General features: G+C 37.1%; 1 protein-coding gene across 4 annotated transcripts in view; it reads right to left on the bottom strand.

Annotated features, from left to right (window-relative positions):
• LOC134796282 (protein real-time) overlaps positions 1 to 22,548 on the bottom strand; it is an 81,870-nt gene extending 59,322 nt beyond the window's left edge. For 2 of the 4 annotated variants that reach the window (XM_063768339.1, XM_063768340.1), the window contains exon 1: positions 22,203 to 22,545. In XM_063768339.1, the coding sequence (XP_063624409.1) occupies positions 22,203 to 22,265 (63 nt within the window). In that variant the 5' untranslated portion in view covers positions 22,266 to 22,545. Of the gene's footprint in view, positions 1 to 22,202 lie in introns of all 4 variants that reach the window. The other 2 variants (XM_063768337.1, XM_063768338.1) reach the window with 2 other exon arrangements.
• Between the last annotated feature and the right edge of the window lie 144 nt (positions 22,549 to 22,692).

Here is a 22,692-nt window from a genome sequence, read left to right on the forward strand (position 1 = left end):
TCACCCAGTAAGGAGCACCCACGCGCCTCTTGGCTCCCGATTAGCCCTGCGGGGCTTCGCTGACGCTAATGGACGCTGTGACGTCAAATATTCACTTAATTCATTAATACACTTGATTAATTACCGGAGCCTTAATTTGTTCATTCATGAGAAAGGGATATTCTAATTTCTTCCTACGTCATTGGCGTTCACTTTTGGTCTATTTCATGTCACTGATATAGGTTTTTTTACTTTGACGTAGTTAGTTTTCCTATTTACAGCTACATACATAAATAAAACTTGAGAGGGTATATTAACTAATATTAAGTAATAAACAGTTATTGACGCCTAACGTCTTACTATGTTTTATCATTTTTAGACTGTACGTATTAATAGACCGACGTACGTCATACGTATGACATGGCTACCTATTGTACCTATTCAAATTCGGGTCACATAAATAAAACATGATAGCTAACACAAAATGAATAGGTACGTTATACTACTTGCATGTTATTGGTTTACGAAAACGACAAATATTCTGTTTAAGAAGTTTTTGTACGTTTATTTATTTTCATAGTTAATTATTACATATTCTGAAATCAGAGAATGACCTTTTAATTCAAACAAGGCAATATGTAACAAACCACACGCAAATGCGTCTACATGACTTAGCTAAAGATAAAACTATTTTGCCTAAATACTTTCCAGTATTTCTAATCTTAACTAGTAAAAGTAATAAAAACAATACAGTACCTATGTATTAAATTTATATTTAGGCCTGGCAAATATGTTTTATAATAAATTCATGGCTCATAACTCAGGTTCCCCGCTGTATAATCATCATTTTGCATATCAAATACCGCTGGTTACAGGATCACTTAAAAATTGGGGTGGAATATGCAGACAAAGGGTTGTTCCGTAATTTCGAGTTCAAATTATAAGCTTGTTATTTTATCATTTTAATATTTTTAATCCCTTCAGCTACGCAATATTTACAAAAGCTCAAATGCTTTATTCTCCCAGGCAATGTAAAGCTTTTAAATGAAATAGGAAATAAATTAGGAGGAGTAACGACATAGCAGACTAATAGGCTATCTAATATTAGAATTAGATAGGTAGGTAATAAGGAGGGAGAATCTGGCCTTTGGGTCATTGCAAAGTCCAAGGGCATCGTTGCAGAAAATTGTAGGTAAATCTTTGTCCAGCAACATTCAGAAATCATTTGAGCATTTACAACGCTAAGCGTCACAGATTAGTAGATACTAATTTCTTGACCGCCAAACGACACCCCAACTTTCAAGACAGCGTAATTGCCTTAATCGCTGGCTCATAAAACTTTATTCGCGAACAGCTGAGTGATAAGGATAAGTCATAAGACCCTCTGGAATCCTAAATAATTATAAAACTCGAATCACTTTTCTAGAATCTAGGCGTAATTTGAACCCGTTGTCCTTTCAGGAGGTTCACCATTTTTAAACAAACAAATGCGAAGCAGCGTCACAATCGCACTCAGCCATAGCGGAGCCTTGCGAATAGCCGTGCTTATAGGGATCTGTGACGTCACGCCTCCCACACCCTATGACGCAATGACGACACCGCACTTGACATTGGCACGAGGGCGCTTTCTTTTACGTCACTTTATTATGGAAACGAGCAAATAGCCGTCGAGGATTTGTTGGTGCGTGCTTGGAATATCTTATGTAGTCCAATTTGGAAAAAGGGTTCGCAGTTTAAAATGGTAAATATTGTTTATGGTAAAATTAGGATTTAAGGAAAATATTGAAGAAAACTTGAAATGAAACAAGGTCAGCAATGTCAGCATATGCATAATTTTTCCTCTCTGAATGGAATTTTTTAACATGGGCAAAAAAGTCCAGCTAAGGCGGTTATCAGACTGACGTCGCAACGCAAAGGATTTTTTTAACGCTCCCATTTCCGAAGGTAAAATTATGTCACAAAGTCGAAGATAACATAACTTGAGGTACTATATAGAATAAACAGTGTTCTTGTTTAGGCGTAGTGAAGTTTCAATAACAATAGAAAAAAAAACAACTAGCCAGTAAATAAAAGATATCATATCACCGAAACTATAATGTAAATTGGGTGATAAGATTATTACATTATTTATAGTAACAATATTTGCGCAGTGCTTTCGTACAGGTTTTGCAAATTTCTCTATAGCCTGTTTGTCATACTTATGTGCTGTATTGTTTAGTTATGTAGCGTCCCGAATAAAAACCGATTTGCAAGACCGAAGTGATCCCATAAGTGTTCCGTAAACAAAGTTTTGTACGGAACACTAAAAACGATTGTGTTTCTGTACAGTCAAAATTTGAAAACACACTTGAAAGACAGACTCGAACTAGAAAACCTAGTTGTATCTAGAACAAAAACAGGTATGACAAAGACTGCGGAAGACAAGTGATACGGGTCAATATGAACTCCAAAACAGTTTCAAGATAACAATATTCTGCACTGTAATTCCCGTCACTACGCGAGCATTTGAGTTATGGAAACCAGCGTAAACTGCGGTACGAGTAATACGAGTAGGTATATATCATTGACTTTTTCAGATACAATCAGCAGCAAAAGCAGTTAAGCGGAGGAGGTGGTCAAAATGCGCACACTCTATTTCGAAAATCGTGATTTCGTTACCTGCGTTTCTATCGCTCGAATATGAGACGAAAAGGCGGATGACGAAATTTCGATGTTCGATTTTCGCTATAGGTTCTCAGATCATTTTGAAAACTTCGCCCCCTAAGTTATTTTTTCTACTAACTGTATATCACTGACTTCTTCGGATACTTATAAGGACAGATAATCGGAGCGGGGTTGTCATTTTCTCGAAGGGTTTAAACACAAACTCAAAATAATGTTGATTCAACCATTCAGTAGGCCTAGGAATTAAATAGCACTTTAGAATAGTTTATTACAAACATCATTCTAATCTTCAAAAGCTAGAAGTTTTCTAATTTTCTACAAGTATTTGACAGTGACTGGAGCTACGATAACCGAATTACTATCAGGAGGACTGCAAACTTATTTAACCATAACGTCCATAACCAAAAACGTAATAGTAAGTTGGCGGTGCAATGAGAATATTGTGCTCTGACAGCATTTGATAACGTCACTCCAAGATCCGCTCTTTGAGAAATCTTATGACGACTATGATATTGCTATAAGAGCTATAGTTGCATGAAGAACTGGGTATATAGAAACCTTATCAGGTTGATAGAAGAGCTATTATTGAATGGCAGAAATTGTTAAAGGTGAGGACAAAACATTTGTTGACAATGCGGGCGATTCATTTGTGGCTAGCGTTAACACTCAGTAACAGTGTGTGTGAGTGCGTATAAAAGTAAACTTTGATTGGCGTCACAGAATGTAGTGGTTTCAAAATTTTGTTGAAATCTTATATCGTTATATCTCGCAAAATTTATTTCGATCCTAATAATGGAAGAAATTACGAAAAATTAGTTTTTACCAACGTCATCAGCATCACACACAAACGTGTGGGAGAAAGCAAAAATGTCACTAATTTCTGGCTAAACCCGAATTCAATTTTAGAAGTGTCGTAATTCGTAAATGACGTAGGAGTTTCAATACTTTCAATAGTTGTAAGGTTTACGATTTGCTTCGCCGATTGCAAATTCGTATTTATCGGAACATTGAGGTTATCATAGTAAGATAAACTGACCAAAACACTTAATAGATTGTTACTCGTAGTAGGAGTCCCTTTGTTTCACATAAAGTTTTAAGTCATAAATCATAATGTATTGTTTGTCAGGATTTTCGTAAGGTTATCCTATAGATTGGTTAGGTTAGGTTTGTTTTATGGCAATCCTGAAAAGTTACGCGTTTCTGAACCAAACAAATTATGACTAACGAAAATGCGGACAAACAATATATTATGACTTAAAACTTTATGGGAAACAACAGAGACCCCTCGTAGTATCTTACTAGCCTGTGCGCGCGACTTCGTCCGCGTTGTCGTTAAACTGATTTAAAGCTACACCGCCTCTAATTCCTCCTAAATTATAGGTGGACCAATATGGGACCGGTATAGTTGTTATATTACTTTCTCTACAATCATCAGTAAGTATCATTATAAAATTATTCATTCATTCTTTTAAAATTATGGCTTCAGCCCATTGGGGCTATTTCGCCAGTGTCAAGGTCGTAGTAGCAGGGTAAAACGATTGAAATTGTACGGTTAGTACAAGACAGTGTACGGTGATTTAGCTCTTGTAAAGCGATAGCAGGCTTTACAAGAAACACGTGGACAACCGGCCGTTGACTCCAAAATGATGGTTAAACGTGCTTCAAGATAAATTCTCCATTCACTGCACACTACCACATTAGTTTACTGTATAATAGGCTATCGATATTACACTTTAAACAATATTAATGAGCAAAAAACAAATCAATCAATCTCGCCGCATGCCATCAAGATGGCGCTCGAACCGGAAGTCCTTATAAAATTAGGTGATAATGTGAACTTTCCCGCGCACAATCTTTCAATCTACTTGACATCTGCCATCAGTCAAATAACTAATATGTCACATAGCCCCCAAGCCGGTCCCTCTGTCACGCGAACATCAAATAAAGACGGATAAAATCAAATAAAAACTACATTGTAACAAAAACTGTTTAAAAAAAAATAACTTCCTATTTCCGCGTTTTAAAGCCATCAAACGGTTAAGTAAAAACAAACAGTTCAGTTTTATGGTGTCGTTCTCGTTACTTTAGGGCCCTTACGAACTTGCGGTTGGCCGCTTAGGCGGTTCGTTTGAGCGGCCAGCCGCCTGACGCGGTTGATATAGCGACTGGCCGCCAGTGTTGCCAACTTGGCATAAATGATGCCAGATCTGGCATAATTTCACTCACTCTGGCACCAAAATTTTCCATTTAGCATCTGGCATATTTTTTAGCATAATTTAGCCTAAGCCAAGTTTGCACCAACTTGGCAGCAACAATATGCGCCATCGCCTTATATGGTTCATATTTTCATATGAATTTTGACTTTTGTGGGCGTCGAATTTGGACGTCGACGGACTATGAATGTATATGAATATTTTTTTTGAAATGGCAAATAAACTCAGTTAATTTGACCTCTGATTTTTTTGTGGATTGACATATTTGAGTTCCGTTTTGCAGATTAGATCAGACAATTTAATCAGGTTGGGCGAAAATTGTCCCATCTGGACTGGCCTTCAATGATCTTGTAGGTATTTACCTACATAAATTTACAGAGGGCCTACCACGAACGTCGATAATTAAAATTTCGAGCAACTACCTCTTTTACTCCAATTAAGGCGTAATTAGATTGACAGAGATAGTTGCTGGAAATTTTCTATTTTCGATGTTCGCGGTTATATGCCTGAAACGGAGAAGCTTTGCTCGCATTTTGAGCTCACTTGGTCAATAATAAGGCTGGCCACAGACGCAGGAATCTTCCGTACGGAATGACAGGTGCAAACGAGACATATATAGTTGTGTATAGCGACATCCCGTTCACACTAGACCGTCCGTAACCGAATGAAAATTCCGTGCGTCTGCGGCCAGCCTATATTGCCAAACAACAGCAGACTCGTAACCGTCGTAACTATAGTCTGTCATGCCATTTCAGTTAGTAAACAAAAACGACAAATTTGAAAAAAAAGTAGGCGCGTAGGATTATCATCCCATAGAAAATTTGAACTTCGGGCCTTTTTCTACTGACAAAGTACGGTGTTTTTTAGTGAATATTTTTAGACGCCATATTATTTTAAGTGTCTATTTTCAAGTGACATTTTAGCATTTTTTTAGCATATTTCAAAATAACTTTGGCATAATTTTGGCATAATCTAGACATTAGTCTAGCATTTTTTCAAAATCTGAGTTGGCAACACTGCCAGCCGCGGTGAAACCGCGATACAACCGCGTAAGCGGCTGGACCGCTCGGCATCTTGGGTCCATTAACAAAATGGACGCCGTTGATGTAGCTTCTGTTATATATTTGTACTACCTAAAACAACAAAATAAAAATAATAAAAAATGATACTGGATTCATCCTTTACTAGAAACACGCAACGAATTTGGCCAGTTCGCAAGCTGCTTTCATGAATTGTTATTTGCTTGCTTTACTATAAAAAATAATCTACGTTTTTTATTTTTTATTATTAATAAATTATTCTATATCTACATGCTAAATAATATTGTAGTGGACGAATACGTCGGCTACAAACTCATCGGCGGCTCGCCGCACCCTGAACCGCCAGTGCGTATAGACAAGTTGGCGGCCAGCCGCGGAGCGGGCCGCAGCTCTTCATTCAACCGCCGCGGTTGAAATTTTGTGGCGATTAAGTGCGTACGATCACAGGCGGTTGCATATTAAATTGGAAATGCGGCTGGCCGCGCGGCCAGCCGCCCCCGCGGTTAACCGCTAGTGCGTAAGGGCCCTAATAGTTTGTTTGACAACTGAAGTTTGAAAGTTTCCTTTTAGAACTAAAAAAACTTTAAACATGAAAGATGTTATTGAAGACGATCAATATGTTAACAAACCGAGCCTATAAATATACGTTCACTACACACATTACACAGGTTTTGACAACATAAAATTATAACGTTTCGAGTATACATTGGGGCCCACTACAGCTCCGAACAACAACTGTGGACCCCTTTTGGTACCTCTGCTGCTTAGTTTACCTTCTTTAGTATTAAACCGAGGAGAGGTTTCAGGTATTAGGAGGTTAATGAAGTAGATAACGCATTGGTTTTCCAGTAAAGATAGCTAAAGTACAATCGGACGTTAACCACACCGCAGTAAACGATAAGAAACTCACCGATCGACTAAGTGAAAAAAAAAAATCTTTGGTACAGCATGAAAGTCGTATCATGTCAGCTATCTAAGCGTTTATTAATATGTGCCAAAGATCCAGATTGCATTTCATTCAAGCTCGATAAGCGATAAAAGGTCGCCCGCGACACGCGACATTCGCCCTCACCATCTCGCGATTTAGGTCGCGCTGGACAAGTGTGCCAAAACAATTGTACAAATACGAACCTTACGCGAATGCCGCAAGGTTCAAGGTGTATTAAACTGTACGGCAGCTGGTGTCTTTTAACAAAGCCTTTGGTTTATGGATGTTTGGAAAAAAATCAAAGGCAATTTGGCTCGTCTTTTACCGAGCGAACGAGAAGCGACTCCGTGTCAGCTTGAGCAATTGAAATAACTACTTATAGCAATAATGCTTTCGTATGTCTATCCTATCCGGCTGTTCTCCTCTAAAATTATGTAAGCCGGTTCAAAATAGAGCAAAGGAAACTTGCATATGTTGCATACATAAAAAAAATGCAAGTGGCCAACCCTGGATGGGGCAAGTGAGTCCAGCAACGGAAAGTATATATATATATATATATAGTACTTAAATTGTATCGGAATTTGAGTAATGTCAGATCGAAATAGACGTTTATTTAATAATTAGGGTCGGTTGCGATTGCGCAGACGTTGGTAATCGTAAGTATTTAGGTAATTGCATTCGCTATAATTTTGATATATTGCTTGTTATGTTTTTTTGAAATTTATACGATCCAATAATGTTTCATCTCCACTATCGTCATAAACTGAAACTAGAGCTAAGAATAACGATCAGGATCGTGTCTACAAGCCCTGTACCCTTTATCCCTCTTTCTACAAACAAGTTATGGACGTTATGGTTATAACATTTATTTATAACTAGTATAAGTTTTTTAGGGTTCCGTACCCAAAGGGTAAAAAGGGGTGTCCGTCTGTCTGTCTGTCACCAGGCTGTATCTGATGAACCGTGATACCTAGATTAGCTAGACAGTTGAAATTTTCACAGATGGTGTATTTCTGTTGCCGCTATAACCACAAATACTAAAAAGTACGGACACCTCGGACTTGTCCGGTTTTTATGAGAATATGTTTAATTAATATTTTCATAAGTACTTAGCTAATTGTGTGAATTTTGGACGTCATATGGCGTCGGCAGAGCCAAAAAAATGATAGTCAAAAACCCGTGGGACTCCAGAAGTCTAGAGGTTTCTAACATTGTCTACATAAGGCTGGGACTCCAAAAACATTTGAATTTGAGCAAAAATGTCCTCGATATAAGAGGTCCTTAGAAAAATTCTAATGTCGTTAAGGTTAAAATTGTATGGAAAGCTGCTTTTATAGCCTCTGCTTAAAATATACATGCGATTTTAAACTATAACGTAACACGCTCAGGAATGCAAGCACTCACAGTCTGAGCGTATAAACGTCACAAACAAACTTCGTTTATTTACCTTCAGTAGTTTCGCCCCGAGCTATTTCGGATATATTTACAAAGTTTAGGAACATTCCGACGGTTTCGGAGTCTAGAGTATATTACGCTGTTTTAGACGTTTTAAGTTTATTGGTGTGTGAATTTATAATTCGATTATCTTATTACTTTAGGTGAATAGTCACTGAATAGTTTCACGCACTTTAAACTCAAAATTAAATTCTGTTCGTATACATGACTGTTTTAGGCTGCCATTCTACTTAGGCGGAGATGAGTGGTTGTAAAACTTGTAACCATTCACATTCACATCTCTTCTCCTCTCCGCTGGATTACAACCATTGTTATTGGTTGATTTCCGCATGTTTCCTCTCATCTCCGCCTCAGAGGAAAGGCAGCCTACTAGTCCGTAGAAAACGGCAGCACTTGCTCGACATAACTATTTACGCCAAACATTGACCGGCTTCAAACAACAGTGACTTCAATCCTAGTACTCGTATGTACGTAATTCCTAATAATCTTCTATGCATGGTTGAGTACGTTTACGGTACCCTGAAAACCATATCTTTATCCCTTTATAAGGCCCCATTTATACAGATATGCTACGTGAAAGTTAAATACACTACCATGTTTCTAATGCACTGGGGAACACATCTACGCCAAAAAAAAAACGAAATCATTAAGAAAAACATGTGGTCAATATATGCACTCAGCCTGTTAGTGCACTTGAGTTTTCAGATGATCTGTTTCCAATACCCCTATTCATTGACATTGACATAACAAACATAAGGTGCTCTGTACAGACTGGCGTTTATTTGACTACATACGGTAAATCGAACATTATTGTGTATCTTGTAGTGGGTAGGATTAATATACGAATATCACTGAAAAAATTATAAGCTCTTGCAATTCACGATGGAGCGTGGATTTATCAAAATTAGACCTTGTCATCATACCAATAAGAGTCTCGCTACTCGCCATCGTGAATTGCAAGAGCTATAATTCAAATTATTAGATACAGCGACGTGTATATTTTTAATAGTATAATGGAAACAATGACGATAGCTTGCTTCCCTTGACAGGCATAGTGCATAAATTGACCACATACTATAGATTAATTAATTACACAAAAATTAAATATTGACCGAAAAAGTATGAACGAGGAAAGAAAGCCTGATATATTCGCTATATAATACCATTATAGTTAAATAATAAAGAGGATGTTCTTCTCCGTAAATGTTTATTAACTAAGTGGTTTCCAAATCGTCTCTGCCTTATAAAGGGTTATTTAGTGTACCTACTTCGAATTACATCCTACTTACAATTCCTACAGCGGCAAAGTAAGTTGAGAATGTTTTACTGCCGAATATTGTTAATATATTGAAGATATTTTTCTGACCAAAAAATGTTTTTTCGTCAACGTATTTTTGGGCCATGTATAGTAAAATCGGCATACGAATTTTCCCATGAGCGCGCACGGCACGGCGCAGTCACGAGCCACACGTGCAGCGCAGGCGCAGTCACATTCCCACGCACGCGCCAATTGATAGATAGCGCGCGTCCGGCTCGGCGGCAGTCTTGCTGAGATTACCGTAAGGGGACTTAGGAATTGACTAAACTGGTATCTTGTAAGGTGTCTCATACTGTACTGTCACTCGCCAATAACACAAGCTCGTCTCAATTAATAAGTTATCGCAAATTTTAAAATAATGCGCGAAATACGAAAGATCTAACATGCTATTAGGGTTACCTACTGTAAGAAGATCGAGGTAAGATAGTGTCGAACTGTCGACTAAATTAGCAGCTTGTAGGGTGTATTATTTGATATTTACTAGTTTTCAGTGAACGAAAACATCGTGAGGAAACCGGACTAATCCCAAATAAGGCCTAGTTTCCCATCTGGGTTGGAAGGTCAGTTGGCAGACGTTTAGGCAAAAAATTAGGGCCTACGTCAACTAAGGGGGTTTGTTGTCAAGCGGAGCCCAGGCTCCCATGAGCCGTAGCAAAATTCCGGGATAACGCGAGCAAGAGGAGAGGGAGGGTGTCCCGTGCTGTAGACTCTCAAAGCTGAAGATGGGGTTAGATTAGGTTAGATACGGTCAATGATGGGCTCGCAAGAGCAACGCCGACGGGGTATCGGAGGTCTACAATCGAGTACCCGAAACCCCGCCAACAAAACGACCCCAGGGGGTTTAGTCCTTGGAAGTTGGACATACCCACTGAGCTTCTCCCGGGCCAGTGAGATCCATAAGGGATTCCCCCTGGGTCATAATAAAAAAAAAGGTTAGATGCGGTCCGATATACGGGCAGAATATTAGTTTGGTATATTTGTTTACTATCGGTGTTGTTTTTGCGGAAATGCGTGTGGGTTTATCGCAGTAGTTTTAATCTAAAGGTTAAAAGTCAAATGTTTACTGACGCTGGCACTGACAAGAATAAAAAGTTATACCAAACTAAGCGGGCAGCGATTTTGATAGCCCAGACTGTGCAAGTGTTATTTTAAACGTCAAACTTCCAAATAACACTTGCACTGTCTGGGCTATCAAAATCGCTGCCAACTTAGCTTGGTCTAACTCGTGAACTTGAACGTGCATCAGTCAAAAACATCCTAATTAAACATATTATACCATCACGCTCCGTGATTATTGAGCCATTTAGGGTCCTAAGTAAATTGGTTGTTCAATACTTCTGCTATGGAATATCCAATTTAGCTAGAACCCAAAATGGCATAACGATCACGGAGCGTGACAAGAACTTGTACAAAGCAGTACATTTTATGCCTATCATACCTATTACTGTCGGCCGCTCGGCCGTGAGGTCCGTGACAGATAGAAATCCCCAGTTTTTTGACAGCCTCAGACAAAGCAGTTCAAGTTGGTTGTTATTTTAAGTAATCGCCGCAGGAGGTCCAGTATAAATCAGAGGTCCTACCGCGAAACACGAAATTTCGTTATCTGCATCTGCCTCTCTATTGCTCGAATATGCAAGAACGATAGAGGCAGATAACGAAATTTCGGTTTCGTGTTTCGTGGTAGGCCCTCAGATCTCCAACTCAAATAATTGTTATGGATTGCTAGAGCCTACATAAACAATATTACTTCGTAACGTAAAAATGTACGTTGGCAAGCTATTGGTAATATGATCATGCCGAAAAGGATTCCTCAAAGTCATCAAATTCAAGGATCGGACAAACGCCCGTCATTTAGGTAACATACCCCAGTTCCGTACAGTAGAGACTTCCTCGTTTTATGATGTTAACATATTTTATTTTTTAAGATTTATTAAATAACAATTTAACACAAAATATCATCTATTGAGCATTACTAATTCATCGATATTTACCTAATTAATATAGGATATCATCACACCAGATAAATACATACACATAGGTACTTAATTTTAATGACATTGTTTACTACTGGCCATTTAGATAAAATACGTAATATTTCTATCACACTTGTCACACTTTGACGTTGTCTCTTTAGAAACGTATTTTCTTTAAGCAATATAATTTCTTTTAATTACAAATTATGCCTCCCAGACGTCCGGCAAGTGAAAAATGTATACGATCATGGATTTCTTCCTATCCAGATTTATTTTTCGACGGATTTCAATTACGTTGCCGTATTTGTGATAAACGCCTGAGAACCTACCGGAAATCTGATGTTCAGGGTCATGTTGAGTCAAAAAATCACCTGAAGAACCGGAGTAATTCAGAATGCAACACAGATTTTTATATGGATTTGACAATTATGATGATATGTGCTAATATTCCCTGGTCTAAACTGAGCAACTATCATTTTAATACCTTTTTGCAAAAGTATTGTGGTGTCCGCGATATTCCAAGTGAATCAGTAATACGTAAAATTTATTTGGAAAAAGCCTATAAAATGACAATGCAAAATATAAGGAGTGAATTACGAGAGGCTGATAGTTTTTGGGTTTCTATTGACGAAACGCGTGACTGTTTGGGTCGAAAAATTTTACATTTTCTATTGATGCCTTTGAATTTAAACGCTGGTAACAGATTCTATTTAATAGCATCCAAGGTTTTGGAAACGGTAAATGGTGAAACTATTTATCAGTTTTATGAAAATACACTGAACTGGCTATGGACTGACTCTGCTGAAAATTACAAACGGAAAGTATTTATTTTTTCATCGGATTCTGCCAGTTACATGTTAAAGGCTGGAAAATTGTTGAAACGTGCATATTCTCAAATATTGCATGTAACTTGTTTCGCACATGGCCTTCATCGATTAAGTGAAGAAATACGTAATGGATTTCTAAATGCGGATAAGATGATTGCATATATAAAACAAATATTTTTAAAATCGGACTCTAGAGTTAAATATTTCAGAGAACAATGTCCTGGTTTAGCTTTACCACCTAAACCAACAGTTATTCGATGGGGGACTTGGATCGAAGCCGCATGTTACTATGCAGAATACTTTGAACAAATAAAAAGGGTGATAAATGGTTTAAAAAACGAATCTTCCGCGATTCGAAAGGTTAAGAAATTAATAAAAATCCGAAGTCTAAAAAAAGATTTCCTGTTCATCAAAAGATATTTCCAAGTCATTCCACAAAAAATTCTTGAACTACAAAAGACGAAGTTACACATAAAAGATTCATTTAAAATTATTAAAGACATACATACTGTTTTACGAAATATTCCCGGGAGTTTTAGATCTAGAGCTATATCAAAATTTCAATCAATATTTAATAGGAATCCTGATTACGTCACCGTGAAAGAAATTCATGAAAAAATTATCTCCGAGGCACAAGCATATTGGAAGAACAATATACCAATGTCAACGATTACATATGCCCCTATGACGTCCGTAGACTGTGAACGGACTTTTTCAACGCATAAATGGGTCCTCAATTCACGTCGTTATAGGCTCACAAAAGAAAATTTAGAAAAAGTAATGGTTATTCTATTTTACTGGCGAAAGTAATTTTAGGAATGTTAATAATTAAGTACTTTTTCTTTGGATATAAATTATGGTACAATAAATGTATAAAATATATTTTTTTACTTCTTCTTCTTCTTCCTCGCGTTATCCCGGCATTCTGCCGCGGCTCATGGGAGCCTGGGGTCCGCTTGACAACTAATCCCATGATTTGACGTAGGCACTAGTTTTACGAAAGCGACTGCCATCTGACCTTCCAACCCAGAGGGTAAACTAGGCCTTATTGGGATTAGTCCGGTTTCCTCACGATGTTTTCCTTCACCGAAAAGCGACTGGCAAATATCAAATGATATTTCGTACATAAGTTCCGAAAAACTCATTGGTACGAGCCGGGGTTTGAACCCGCGACCTCCAGATTGCAAGTCGCACGCTCTTACCGCTAGGCCACCAGCGCTTTTTTTACTAACATAAGGAAGTCTCTACTGTACGGAACAGGGTTATACCACCCAAATGACGGGCGTTTGTCCGATCCTTGAGTCATCATTGAATAACAACTTTCTTGTTTCACTGATAAGGTTCAAATTTCAAAAAACTTATTTTAAAGGCGTTTGGTTATTTATTGACCATTAAGTTTCTGCGAAATCCAAAACAGGATTTAGAACTTTCGAAATCGCTAACATTTTCCAAACGGACGTTCGATATCGTTGCGTTCGTTGTCTTTGTGTCGGTATTCTAATCAATTTGGCGATTTAGAGAGCTGCATAGCAAATTGCAGCGTATTTCGTAATACTCAAGGTTCGTTTTTAGATGCAGTTTCAGATAGAATTGGTAGGAAGCGCGTATTTTTCACTTGCCATGACCGATTGCCTTCGTCCGTTTCATAAAGACCTATTATAACCACTGCTTTGTGTTATTCGGAACTTTATGACTTGCTGTTAAAGTTAAAATTTACGTGAGGATGTTTCATTTTGGTATTTCACAAATTTGGACGTATGGGTCAACGACTTTGTGAGGCTTTTGCCTTGTTAGCTTTGGTATAAAAGTACCCTTAGGCTAGAAATATTGCTGGGCACAACCGCAGCGTGAAAAACTTTAGCGATATATTACTGGATCTCTAACCGGTGGACAGAATGGTATGGGATTTAGAATTAAAGAATTCGCATTTTTTCTGTCTTTAACTATGTACACTTAAGACCCTGTAAAAAAATTAAATGTGGGTTATTTTTCTAATTTCTGGCTATTAGTTAGTCCACGTTGATGTACCTAAGGAAGTTTTAAGATTTTCGCAGGTGAGAAAATTGTTCAGTACGAATATTTTGTTATTGTGATATGAAAAAGTTGGAATAGGTACCTAAAACAAACGATTGCGGTGGACATCACAGACATACCTAACTACCTATAAGAGAAAAATCTCATAATTGAGACCTTAATTACAATAAGATTTACCAATTGTCAGGTAACAAACACTGTACACGATGTTACAGTACTCGGATTCAACAAGTTATAATTAGCAAGTCCAGTAAATAGATTTCAACGTAACGGTGATGCAATATAACGGAACTTATGTACCTACGAAATATCATCTGATATTTACTAGTCGCTTTTCGGTGAAGGAAAACATCGTGAGGAAACCGGACTAATCCACGGTTCAGTTGGAAGGTCAGATGGCAGTCGCTTTCGTAAAAACTAGTGCCTACGCCAATTCTCGGGATTAGTTGCCAAGCGGACCCCAGGCTCCCATGAGCCGTGGCAAAAATGCCGGGATAACGCGAGGAAGATGATGGTGATGCAGTGCTAGACGTAAACACCGAATTCCATCGTTAATTATGGCAGCGAACGCCGCTGTAACGTTTCTCACAATCACAAACATTCGGGTTTTCTACGCAGTACCGGACATTTTGTTAAACTTGCTAAAGGCTCCCATCTAGAATGACATATAGATGGACCGTACCGAACATACAGGGGACAGTTTGGCAAGTAGTGACTTTATCCACGGAGCAGAGATTTATTTGTATGTTCATCAAAATTATTTGTTCCTAAGTTTATATTTTTTAGTATGTTTTCTATGTGTTTATAGTACATTGTGCAACATGGGGCGTAAGTTGAGCCCCGAGTTACACACAATGTTTTTCATCACACTTGGGATACACAAATTAAGGTCAGCAGCAGAACTTGCTAAGCGGGCCGGTGATCAAAATGATCTTGACGCGACTTTATTGTTAAGAGAATAAGAGTGTGTCAATGTAATTTTGAACACCTCGCCCGCTTACCAACTTTTGCTGCTGACTGTACTGCCTACTTTTATATCGCAGCAAAAAACATTTAATCTTTTGAACAGCCGACTTCCTTATCAGGCCAGACGCAATTTGAGGTCACGATTCACGTTGCGAATTCCTTATATGTACGAACGACGCTTTCTTAGCCGGGGTCTTTCAGTCAGGATCGTAGTATGATGATATGGTAGGCATACACCATACACATATTTAACATGTTGGTCATTAAATAAGCTTTACGAATTTCAATGTTTTCCTTTTGGCCTCGCTCCGTGTGTATTAAAAAAGCTTTTAACCGTAACTCTTGAGGGAAAATAAATAAACTAATTTCACGGCGCAGCTTCCCAAAATTGTCCTTGGCCTCTGACACGAGTACACGCGCCTACCGCGAACTATTTCGTTCTTTACATTGTCTATATGCCTCTTTATCTTCCGAATATGCAAACGCGACAGAGAGCGAGATAACGAAATTTCGATTTTCGTTGTTGTCTCTTCCTGCGCAATCTCCCGTCAGTCTTGAAAATCGCGCAAAACCGGGCATAGAAATATATTCGAGCTAACACGCCATGGATGCATGTTTACTAACAAGTTATGTTATCACGTGTCCTGACAGCTGTAGTGTAAATCCAAACGCTTATCATTTAAGCACGTTAGTCCAGTACAAGTGTTCTCCCAGATTGTATTTAGGTGTATTACATTTGGAGGTCAGGTTACTCTGGTTTAGTTGGTCTGAACGAATGATTACACGGCCTGAGACCGGTTGTGCTCGAAGCTCGTACAACCGGTCCGTAATACCGTGCGAAGATAGGCAGGTTTAGCTCGTCCTGCCAATATCCTCAATTTAGGAACAGTAATATAATACTTGACAGACAATTATTATCTAATGTTATTTGCGTGTTTTCTATTAAGGAAAAAATAACGTCATTTAGAAACATTAAAGTGTATGCAATAGGTTGAGTAGTGCTGTCTTCGCCATCAAGAAACTACAGCCACTTATATCACGAAAAGCCCTGAAGGCTGTGTATTTTTCCCATTTTCATTCATTAATATCTTACGGGACGTTAATATGGGGAAATTCCACAGATTCAAAGCGAGTCTTGATACTTCAAAAACGGGCGGTTCGATTGCTAGCTGGAGTCCAAGCCAGACATTCGTGTAAGGAGCTATTCAAGCAAATCGGTATAATGACACACTACTCACTTTACATATTTCAAGTATTAATGTTTGTAAGAAATAATTTGCCAATGTTCAAACGTGTCGAGGTTGCGGGCAAACAGCTCCGATCCACGGGTAGACTACGCACAGTGCCGCGTCGCATGGCACTTTCAGTCAAAAATCCGAGGGTGATTGGACCAACGTACTATGAACGTCTACCTGCAAAATTGCGAACTGAACCATCTGACGAAACATTTGAACGCCAATTGAGACTCTTTTTATTGGATAATCCATTATATTCTGTAAATGAATATATGGAAATGACATGTAACACAATAAACTGAATGTAATTAATTTTTCTTTGACCTATATTTCATTTTTATTTTTATTTGACGATCATTATGACATATCCATGCTTACTGTATTGACATTGTTTTTACATTTTATATTATTTGACATTGTTAAAAAATTTAGTTAATTAATTGATTGCTTATAATAGTTATAATGGTTTTTAAATTGTGTACTTATTGCTTGACATTTGTATAATTATAATCAATTCTTATTTTCCTACTTGACGATCATAATATAAATTCGTATAGATTAGTGTAAAATAATTTATATTGTAATTTCATATTATGAAATAAATAAATCTAAATCTAAATCTAAATCTATGAGGTCTAAAACATGTCCATTTATGTCGCATCAAAATGTGTTGGTTTTTATAACAGTTTTTTTATAATTCTAGCATCAAAAGGTACTTATCATTCGGAACGGATTTCGGCGGATAAATCTCTATTAGCTAAATAGGTACTTCTTTTTCCTTCTGCTCTGTCACATATGTGCGTCATTTAAGTTTGTAGTACTAACTTTATACCATGATATCAATCGTCATCTTCCTCGCGTTGTCCCGGCTTTGGCGGCTTTTAGCCACGGCTAGAGAGACCTTGGGGGATCCGCTTAACTTATGGCTGTACCATCATATTAGTACAATATAAAAATCGTAACTAAATTTAATTCGAACGTATTAAAACACTGTCACAATTTTTAAATATCTGCACTGTGGCTCAAATATGGCGGCTGACGATTTCCACACCGTTTATGGGCAGTGAAATTGTCGGTTTATGGTTCATTCAGCCGGGTTTAGGTTTCGCTGCGTAATCTAGACGATTGTCTATGGATAACTATTGTTAGCCAATAGGGTCAAGGGGTGGATGGATTAGAAATCTAATCAGTGTTTACGGGCTTTTATTTTAGTCCTTTGTAAATAGGAGTCTACAACAAAACAAATGGAATTGATTTTTTTGTACAGTACCATCTAGTTCAGCCGTCACACTTTTTTCTTAGACTTTACATCTCTTCTGCAGTCAATAACTAACTCTTTGACTTTTTTTGTCTGGCAAAACACCTCGCACGGCCATGGTCATATACGCGGTCACGCGCTGGTTTCGTCACATAGTGTTTACAAATCTAATACGTGTTTTCAACTATTGTTTGCCTTCTCTTTGCTATTGGTTAGTGTGTGTGGTAAGCAGTGAAGGAGTTAAGCAGCGAAGGATTTGAAATGATCTGGACGCAAATTTATTGATAAGATAATAAATGTGTACTTGTGTAGACCAGTTGGAAAGCCACGTTCGATTAGCTACTTTTTCTGCTGTCTGTACTTGTGCTTTGATTTGTCAACGGTAAAAAGGTTAGAGAAAAGGCCACTGTCACATTTATGCGACACGAGAGCCGAGTATATTATGTATTTTTAAAATGCAGCAAAATAGAACATAAAAGATAATTCTGAAACATCAGTAGGTAACGTAACTGCAAAGCAAAGCTTACAAAAGTTCGTTATGATGTTAATCGTATTGTATAGTTTTATTATTAAGTATCTAACTTTTTAATATAATTTCTTTTTTAATTTATTGTTAGGAGTTAGGTTTATTAATATAAATTACTAAAAGACATGAATAGGAATATAAAACTAACTACAATTACAATAACTAAAACTAAAAATTAAAAATACCTATCAAAATTTGATGCCCTAGGGAGGGTGCCGCGCTGGATTGCGATATTTGCGATTTAAAGTAGTAGTAGTAGTACTTACTAAAGTAGTGTATCTTCTAATATTTTTGGCATTTTTACTATCTGCTACGTTCGTAGTCAGTTACAAATTGTCCAAACTTTGAAGGCGGCAGGCGCATTATGAATTTATGAGTATTATGACCGTGCTTATAGCGCTTGTGTTCTACTAACACAGCGGCCGGCAACAAGCGGCCCTCACTTGCGGCCCGCGAGCCCTCTTGGCTATTTTGTATGTTATATTGTCAAACAACAATGTCTGATAACGTCACACATATTAACAAAAGTGCGGCCCGCGTCATCTTCCTTAACTACTAAGTGGCCCTTGGCTGCTAAAAGGTTGCCGACCGCTGTACTAACACATAGTGTCAGAAACGCTGTAATCCTTTTTTTCGTTTGGCGTTTGTCGATGCACGATTGTTATCTTGGCTAGCCAACACCTGCTGGCTGGCCTAGGCCCGTAAAATGCATATATCAAAGCCTCACAATGTACTTTTACGCGAAGATAAACTACTCGTTTTACTCTGGTAAGTAACAATAAAAACCGGACTAGTGCGAGTCGGACTCGCCCACCGAGGGTTCCGTACTTTTTAGTATTTGTTGTTATAGCGGCAACAGAAATACATCATCTGTGAAAATTTCAACTGTCTAGCTATCACGGTTCGTGAGATACAGCCTGGTGACAGACGGACGGACGGACGGACAGCGAAGTCTTAGTAATAGGGTCCCGTTTTACCCTTTGGGTACGGAACCCTAAAAACACGATTCAGCTTTATACCTATAGCATGCTTGGTCGGACCAAGGATGCCGACTTTCAAGTTAAATTATTGCAATTCGATGCACTGAATATTAAGCAGTTTTATTGCAAGTATGTGCATTAAAAATGCTTCAACAATAGGTATAGAGACTATTCCATTGGAATATTTAAAGATTCTAATAAATGAAAAGAATATTTAAAGTCCAGAAATGCAAGATATTTTGTTTATTATTTTAAGATCCAGATGGAGGGGGAATGAAGGGGAGGGTTTTTATAACTCTGTATCTTTAGGTATTTAAATAAAAGTAAACAAAATCTACCCTCAAATGGCTCCTTAAGCCCGTTGAGGGTAGATGAAAACATTACATGATCAAATAATGTAGGTTAAAGTCAGGTCGTTCAGTGACTGGTCCAGGCGGTTTTGTATTTGGTTGGTTAACCAACAAATGTTATAACTACCCAAAATTTTACAAATTGTTTGTTTACTTATAAACTGTGTTAAGGATTATGGAATGCAGACATGTTTATGCACAAATATAAAAGCAATGAACTAAGGATATGAAAAATGCAGCATTATAATTATTTATATACTACAAGTGACTAATTTCAGGTGATGAATGCTTTGTTTTTCTGAATATTGTAGAATTATGTCATCTAATATAAACTGCAATATTTATTAATTATTTTCCTGCATAATTTTCTTCCTGTCATAATGTCTATTTGTACACAGCTTAATCACTTTACTTTCAACCACTAATTTTGTTGTAATTGTAAACAAGCACATATACTACATCATAGTTGGATTTTTGTTAGGGTGGTATTTCACCTGTCCAATTTCTTGGTCCAATGTGTATTTGCGTCTCATATTCTGACCAAGACATTTGACAGGTGGAATACCATCCCTAGACTCTGAGATGGAAACATGTGTGCAATGAGGTAATTTAAAATTTACTACATAATTTCAAATTTCAATCTTTATGCTCGACTATATTTATTGATAGCATATTGTCCTAATTATGGAAATACATACTTATTGTCTTATTGGCATAATTCTGAGTCCAAACAATAATGATTACTTTAAAAAGATCATTGACTGTGACTCTTATTGTCTTGTTAATTGTGCACATGCAATTAAATCATGGGACATACATAAAAACTGAAAAGTAACAAATCATCATTTGGAAAAAAAAATTATGATGCAGAATAAACTAATTACTGCATTTGAAGCTGGCAAATTCTGAGTTTGAATATAAAATAAGTTTGTATTTAAATTTTAGTTCCTGAATTATGTGTTTTATTTGTAACCTGTTTATTAGAATGCCAGATTTTAGAATTGGGTTTCTTATTTTTTTTTAACAAATAAAGCATTCATTTACATAAAAGATATGAGTGAATTGCAAAATCTTTGTACATATAGTTCGTTTTTTTAGCATTAGAAATAAGGTAAACAATCTTGATGCGTCTTTTAATTTAAAAATAAGTTACGGCAAATATGTAACAATTATGATCATTTATATTCTTCTGCTTTCATAAGTAATAGTTACTGATTTTAAAAAGGCGTTTTACAATTAAAAGACATGTCAAGATCGCTTACCTTCTTTCAAGTTCTTTCTAATGCTAAAAAAACGAACGTTAAGCACCTGTAATTAGTCTAAAGTTAATTGAATTATTCCATTGTGTTACCACAGTTAAGCCATTTCTATTTAAGTTAGACACATGAAAGTGTGTTAGCGTATGCTATAGACTTATATGTGTACGAATTAAGTACAATAAATACAATACAACACAATTTACATAGTTAATTTTCGTAACACAAATGAATCAATTAAGTTAAGACTAATCACAGCTTCTTAACTGCGCTTAATTATTTACAAATTTTTTGTAATTCACTCATACAGTGATACTACTAAACTAATTCTTTTCCTAGTTAATCTTTAACTCACTTCTATTGTCTATATTTGATAAAATGACAGACAATTAAGATTTCTTTTGGTTCAAAAGCCTGTGCCTGATAAAGGCTTCAAGGCAAGTGTGTCGGGTACTCATTGTACACTACATATTTGGTAGACTTGGTAGTTTGTCTGTGACGACTGTGACTGAACACACCAAGGTGTAAATACTCAGTAGATACCTAGCTTTAAAAAAAATTAGCTAGCATGGTCAGTTCAGTAGTTATAAAAATTACCAAATTACTGATTTGTAAATCATGATGGTAAGGAATGTGGTCAAGGGCACTTGATTAAAAACTATCTGCTTTACCTTTAACTTGCATGTACAACCAGTCTGTCCATTTGGATATAATTTGTGTTTATACAAGGTTTTTATACAATTTAATGCCTAAACAAGTTTGTTGTGTTATAAATTACTTGTAATTGTACCTTTGTGTGAATGGTTGTTTATTTAATAGTGTTATTCAATACTTACTTTTTAGAACTAGGTTAATCCTCATACCAAATAATACCTAGCACTTCAGTAATAATAATAACGACGCCTCTGTATTAACAGCAATTTGTGTGATTTTGATAAAAGATGTGTCAAATCAACACAGCTTCCTGTAATTTATGTAGCAATTTCCTTCATTTTATTTCATCAGTTTGTTTTACAAGGATTTCTAGTTAGAAATAGGCCCCTTTATGTCCCAACAACATTCTAAGTTCTAAGTGTTTAGGATACTCAAGTAGATATCTCTGCAGACAATTGCTTTGTTATTCAATACACAAGTCGTGTTTTCTGTGTTAACAACTGGATTAGAAGAGACACACAGTTACAATAGACCAAGATTACTTACAGCCATAACCATTTCGAATGGGAACTTGTGGACCCTCACGGGAGACACGAATTCCTGCACCATGTTTACGTTTTCTTGATAATTCGTTCAACAAATAACAGACATTAGTCTAGTCCAGCTTACACAATCATGCTGTAAACAGTACGGTTAATGAAAACACTCGTGCGTTACAGAACTCCTTTCACTCCCGACATCGCATAACAAAATAAACGAGCGTCAAGCGCAGCGGACGCGACGAGCTCGAGACCGAAACAAGAATGGCTGGTCGGGTTTCGTGAACTTGAAAATTCTATCTCTATCGAAACAAATTGAAGTGTACCGCACTGAAATTAGCCGCAGATGGAAAATTGACAATTTGACAAGTAAAGGCTAGTGTTGCTAGTAAAGAAATATATACTTTGTTTTTAATTGAAAATTGAGTACCTACAGTTTTGCCAATAATCGTTATCCCTCGATTTTCCCTTCGAAGAAAGGAAAGTTTAGTTTTCTG

This window comes from Cydia splendana, chromosome 13, assembly GCF_910591565.1.
Source record: "Cydia splendana chromosome 13, ilCydSple1.2, whole genome shotgun sequence".
Classification (NCBI taxonomy): Eukaryota; Metazoa; Arthropoda; class Insecta; order Lepidoptera; family Tortricidae; genus Cydia; species Cydia splendana.